General features: G+C 41.1%; 1 protein-coding gene across 3 annotated transcripts in view; it reads left to right on the top strand.

Moving 5' to 3' along the window:
- NF1 (neurofibromin 1) overlaps window positions 1-5,419 on the top strand; it is a 65,676-nt gene that overhangs the window by 3,681 nt on the left and 56,576 nt on the right. For all 3 annotated transcript variants that reach the window (XR_004499849.1, XM_015646461.3, XM_015646460.3), the window contains exons 4-10: window positions 2,223-2,329; window positions 2,589-2,656; window positions 2,895-2,970; window positions 3,487-3,644; window positions 4,184-4,357; window positions 4,530-4,652; window positions 4,945-5,019. Coding sequence is in view for 2 of the 3 variants with exons in the window: in XM_015646461.3 (XP_015501947.1) it covers window positions 2,223-2,329; window positions 2,589-2,656; window positions 2,895-2,970; window positions 3,487-3,644; window positions 4,184-4,357; window positions 4,530-4,652; window positions 4,945-5,019 (781 nt within the window). In the remaining variant the exon portion in view is untranslated. The remainder of the gene's footprint in view (window positions 1-2,222; window positions 2,330-2,588; window positions 2,657-2,894; window positions 2,971-3,486; window positions 3,645-4,183; window positions 4,358-4,529; window positions 4,653-4,944; window positions 5,020-5,419) is intronic.

The following is a 5,419-nucleotide window of genomic DNA, read 5'->3' as shown; positions in this document are numbered from 1 at the left end:
GCCCTGGGGAGGGACAGCCGCTGCACTGCTGCCTGCAGCCCTGGGGAGGGACAGCCGCTGCACTGCTGCCTGCAGCCCTGTTCTCTGTCTACCGCCAGCTGCAGGCTGTTCAGAGGAGCCAGTGCTTTATATGCTCTTTAACGGGGTAGTTCTCAAGTGGAATGCCCTCAACCTTTCACAGTTTTACATGGGCTTCAGGTTATGAAATGAACCTGTTTCAACCCCATCCAGGATTACTGCTGGCTGTATTTATTGCTTTTTTAATCTGCTTTCAAAAGTACCAGTGAAAATAGTGAATGAAAATAATGCAGCGGAAAAAGTTGAATAAGTTCTTGCTGGTGCAAGGTGTCTCAGAATGAAAAAGGATGCTGAGGCTAATGGTTGTATCCATTTACTTACAAATTTAGAATGAAAACTGGTGATTGTCCACAGCTCTGCTGGAGCCCCATGGTTGTTTTCCTGCTAGGAAGCTTTTATGTTAAATCTGTCTTATGCCTGAAGGGGACAAACAGCTGGGGTGTTTGTTAGTTGTTGGAAAAGACCCATTTGTCTTCTGACTGACTTGAGTTTCACAGCACATTTACTGTAAAAATAACTGGATTTTCTTCTTTTCTAAGTAAGAAGGGATACAAACCCAAAATTTCCTTCTATTCTTTGCTCTTTTTGCTCTGTTCCAGATCCTTCTGATGCTTTAGCATTTGTCAGTCCACTAGAGTTGTGTGCTAAGCTTTTTATTACTGAAATACTTTGATGTTTTTTGGAAGGTGCTTGAAGTAGCTTAGCTCTTGTCACACAGTGTTACAGTTGACATCATTCTTGATTTATTAGAAGTGGAGCTTGGGCAGCCTTACATGGTCAGATAGCAGTGAGTGAGCCAATTTAATTGAAACAGAGATTTATATTTTCCTCATATATATTTCTTTGGAAAATGTTTGTGTTTTAGAAATCAGTCTAAAATGATTGAGTAATTTGAAATTTAAGGTATTTTCAAAGTTGTTACAGAGCCTTTAATAGAACATAGACTTGGCAGCTAGCATGGGGGGGTGTGGTTTTACTCTGTAGGTTGATTGTGTTTTGTTGTTTATGGAAATGGAAACAATTTCTTTTGCTCCTTTTATTGGAAGAATTTTTCAGTTGAAATTTTTTGAGAGTCTTTTCATCTACTCACTGGACCTGTGTGTATTTGTATGCCTGTAGCAGGGTTTGTTCCCCTACTCCAAAGCCCCCCCAGCATCCCTTTGAGCTGGAGCAGAGTGCTTGTCCCCTAACCTGTTTTCCCTTGCAAATGGCTTGTACAGCAACAGTTAAATGTTTGTCCAATTGTTGCTGGTCTCCACAGGGGTCAGCCTGCTGCCAGTCAGCACTGCTGATCCCTGACCTGGGTTTCCTGTTTAGGCATATTTCTGGGCCTTGCACAGCAGCTGGGGGATTTTTGGCATGAAAAGCACAGCAGTGGGGACCTTCCCATTCCCAGTGAGGGCTGTTAAGTTTCCCTGGCGCTGAAGACATGAAGAACTGCTTTTGTGTCTAGTGCTAGAAATCACATTCCGTGTCTGAAACACATCTGTAGCCTCAGAAGGAGCCGTGGCAGTCCCAAGTTTGTGGGAACAGATGCTGTAGTGATCAGTGGCTTGGTGTCTGGGAGATGCTGGGTAAATTCTCTGAGGCACCAGTGAAAAGATGCTATTGTGTTTAAACTGGTGTGATTAAACTTCATCCTGTGTGCTCAGGCCAGAGAAATGTGGACCAGGAATAGTTGTAGCTCATTGCAGTGATATCCAGTACCATCAGTCACTGCTGTACTCCGAGATCTTACCTGAGGCAGAACCTGCTGTGAAGGAGCAGTAGCCTAAAGGTCAGTCAGGAAAAAGTCAGGAGTCCATGACTTTAATGTTTAGTTGAGAAGATGACGAGGTTACTGCCACAGGAGAGCGGATAACGGGAGGATTTAGACAAATCTTGGGCACAGTCAATCCATAGAAGGTACTGGCATCTTGTAAAGACTCATCACTGGTTTGCTAGCTCCATTTTCAGTATGAGGATGGCACAAGACTGTAATATTAAGTCTTATTCATACAAGATCTTTTATTTCTAAATCTGGAAATGTTTATCTGAGATGATGGAACATTCCCCTGCTATTGAAATGTATAGTCTCACAGGTGTATTCATACCTGTCTGACAGGATCTGATGGAAAAGTTTATTTGCTTTGTGTATTTTTTAGATTGCAGGAACTGACTGTTTGTTCAGAAGATAATGCTGATGTTCATGATATTGAACTTTTACAGTACATCAGTGTGGATTGTTCAAAACTCAAGCGACTCTTACAAGGTATGATCTGAGCCTGTGTTGTGAAGTATTTCTATTTGAATCTGGTTAGTCAGAGATGACACAGTGCCACTGATATACCTGGGGTTTATTGCTCTGTTTTACTCCAAACAATCATGTATTTACTGAAGTATTTAAAAATAGTAAAGTACTATTAACACATGGATTTGAAAATTGCTTTGTGCTTCAAGTATCTTGTATAACCTGTGTTGTTTTTAGAACAAGTTTATGTTCTAAATGCAGAAATGTTTTATCTTTTCAGAGACTGTATTCAAGTTTAAAGCCCTTAAGAAAGTAGCTCAGTTAGCTGTTATCAACAGTCTTGAGAAGGTAAATGTTCAATACTTCTGTTTCATTGCTTATTTGCAGGCTTTCGTCTAGTTTAGGAATAGTTGCAATTCAATAATTTACTATAAAATAGAAATTGCTGTCTCCCTTTGATGCAAATACATTTTGCAAGAAATTTTGAATGACTAGAATTAAGAATACATCCTCTCTTTGTTTAAATGTGTAATTCAGTAAAATTGTTGAAGCTCTGGAATGTAAAGGTGTTTCCCATTATCTGCAGGCGTTTTGGAACTGGGTGGAAAACTATCCTGACGAATTCACCAAGCTGTACCAAACCCCTCAGACTGACATGGCTGGTAAGGCATAATAACACATGACAGTGTTCAAGGTTGGTTTCTCAGACATCCCCAAATGCATTCATTTAGATTTGTGCCCTCTTTGCTCCTTGTGCAGCCTGCAAATAAACAAATTTCTGTCAGCCTTTGTCAGGCCAGGCAAGGGTATGTTCCTGTCTCTTTTCTTTCCTGACTCCCCTCTTAAAAGAGACTAATCTTGTGCTTCACAAGACAAAGAAATAAACCCCAAAAGATGGAGACTCTTTAAATATATATTTTTCATCTTGATACAGGATAAAAACTTAGAGAACATCACCTTTACTTGTCTCTAGTGAAAAAGAGAGGCGAATTTATATTTTCAGGTAAACCATGTCTTTAACTGGGTTGAGACCACTTGATCCCCAGTAGCATGTCAGTAATGTGCAAACCAGAACTTTCCTTCTGTGTAGGTGGAACTATCCTTCTGCTCCTTTAGACCTGTTCTTTACCTCTTCATAGTTAAAATGGGTATTGAACTTGGGCTTATGTTTTATGCAGATTGTGCAGAGAAGTTGTTTGATTTAGTGGATGGCTTTGCTGAAAGCACAAAGCGTAAAGCAGCAGTGTGGCCACTGCAGATCATCCTCCTGGTCCTGTGTCCAGAGATAATCCAAGATATAGCAAAGGATGTGGTAGAGGAAACAAAAATGAACAAGGTAAGAGAAGCAGCTGAATTCTGGCTCTGGTTTTTAGAGTATGCTTGGTTTTGCTGATTCTGTATTTCAGGGATGTTTAATTTTGTCTTTCTGTCTTAAAGAGGACATTGCAATTCTATATGTAAATTTATGCACTCTTTTTAAGTTCTCACCTTACATACATTCTTTTACTGTCACTAATTCACACAGATAATATGCCCCAAACAACATTATTTCATAACTTTTCCATCTCCTTGGAGATTTGAATCTGTGCTGTGATTTCCTCTGCCTTCACGTGCAGCAAACGGCTGTGCTGAGGTTCTGGGGTTTGCAGGGGGCTGTGAGCCCCACAGTTACAGCACTTGCAGCACCTGCTGGGTTTGATGTGGCTGCAGGACCAGGGCTGAGAGTGAGCAACCACCTCTTGTGCCATTCTGATTGCCTGCGTCAGTCAAAGGGAATGTCTTTAATAATGGCTGGATTTCTCCAGACTGCTACATCCAGTTGGTTTTTGCTATCACAGTGTCTGGTTATAACTATCCCTGGTTTGAACTCTGCAGAAGCTGTTCCTGGACAATCTCAGGAAGGCCTTGGCAGGACACAGTGGGAGCAGGCAGCTGACTGAAAGTGCTGCTATTGCTTGTGTTAAACTGTGCAAAGCATCTACGTACATCAACTGGGAAGATAATTCCGTCATTTTCCTGCTAGTGCAGTCCATGGTAGTAGATCTTAAGGTAAGAATGTCTGTTTCCTAATTGCAGTGAAGAAATTTGAAATAATGAAGTGAACTTTGAATTTCTTCTTCCTTGAATACCAGTGGTTTTCAGTGAAAATTTTGGTATTAAAAGTAGCCAAGAATAATCATGGCATCTGATTTATATATTTATATTTTTCTGAATTATATAGAATTTGCTGTTTAACCCAAGCAAACCTTTTTCAAGAGGCAATCAGAATGCAGATGTAGACCTGATGATTGACTGCTTGGTTTCCTGCTTCCGCATAAATCCTCACAATAACCAGCACTTCAAGGTAAGAACACTGCTTATGGTAAGTCATTCTCTACATACTATTGACAACCTGTCAGTTATAAAAGCTGTGCTAACAGCAGCTTGAAGCTCATAAATGAGTTCAACTGTATAAATATCCCTTAGTAATAAATCCCTGCATGTTTTGATAAATCTTTTCACAGCTGATTAGGCTTCTCTTGTTCAGATTTGACAGCTTTGTCAATTCAATAAAAAGGCTCCAGAATGTTTTTTTCAGGGTGATAAGAAAGATGGCAAAGATATTCCTAAGTGGCTTTTATGTATTTTTATTGTAGATCTGCTTGGCACAGAATTCCCCATCAACATTTCATTATGTGCTGGTAAATTCACTCCACCGAATCATCACAAACGTAAGTTCTGGCAGTATTTCATCAGCCCAGTGTCTGGGGCTTCTGTTCAGATCAATATCTGCTTAGTAAATACCATTTGGATAGCAGACCAAATCTTGTGAGTGCAGAACATCTCAGGGGTGGTGCCTGCTCAGGAGGCAGAGTGATGTAGTGAGCAGCTGGGTCGGAATCACTGCTTCAGTTGCAGCCTGTTTAAAAGTTACGAGTCTGATAATGCGCATGCAGAATGATGATGGGCATAGTGGTAACAGTGTGCAGAGTGCTTGGGGTGAGGCTTGCTTACACTCTGCCTCTCTGCCACAGAGCTGTGGCTCAGTGTCAGAGTACTGGTGAGAGTGTGCAGAGCACTCAGTGAGGGCTGGGTACCCTCAGTGCCACAGAGCCACAGCTGGGTGTGTGC

Source organism: Parus major, chromosome 19, assembly GCF_001522545.3.
Source record: "Parus major isolate Abel chromosome 19, Parus_major1.1, whole genome shotgun sequence".
NCBI classification, from domain to species: Eukaryota; Metazoa; Chordata; class Aves; order Passeriformes; family Paridae; genus Parus; species Parus major.
The sequence above is the reverse complement of the archived record's forward strand: the minus strand, read 5'-3'. Positions and strand labels throughout refer to the sequence as shown.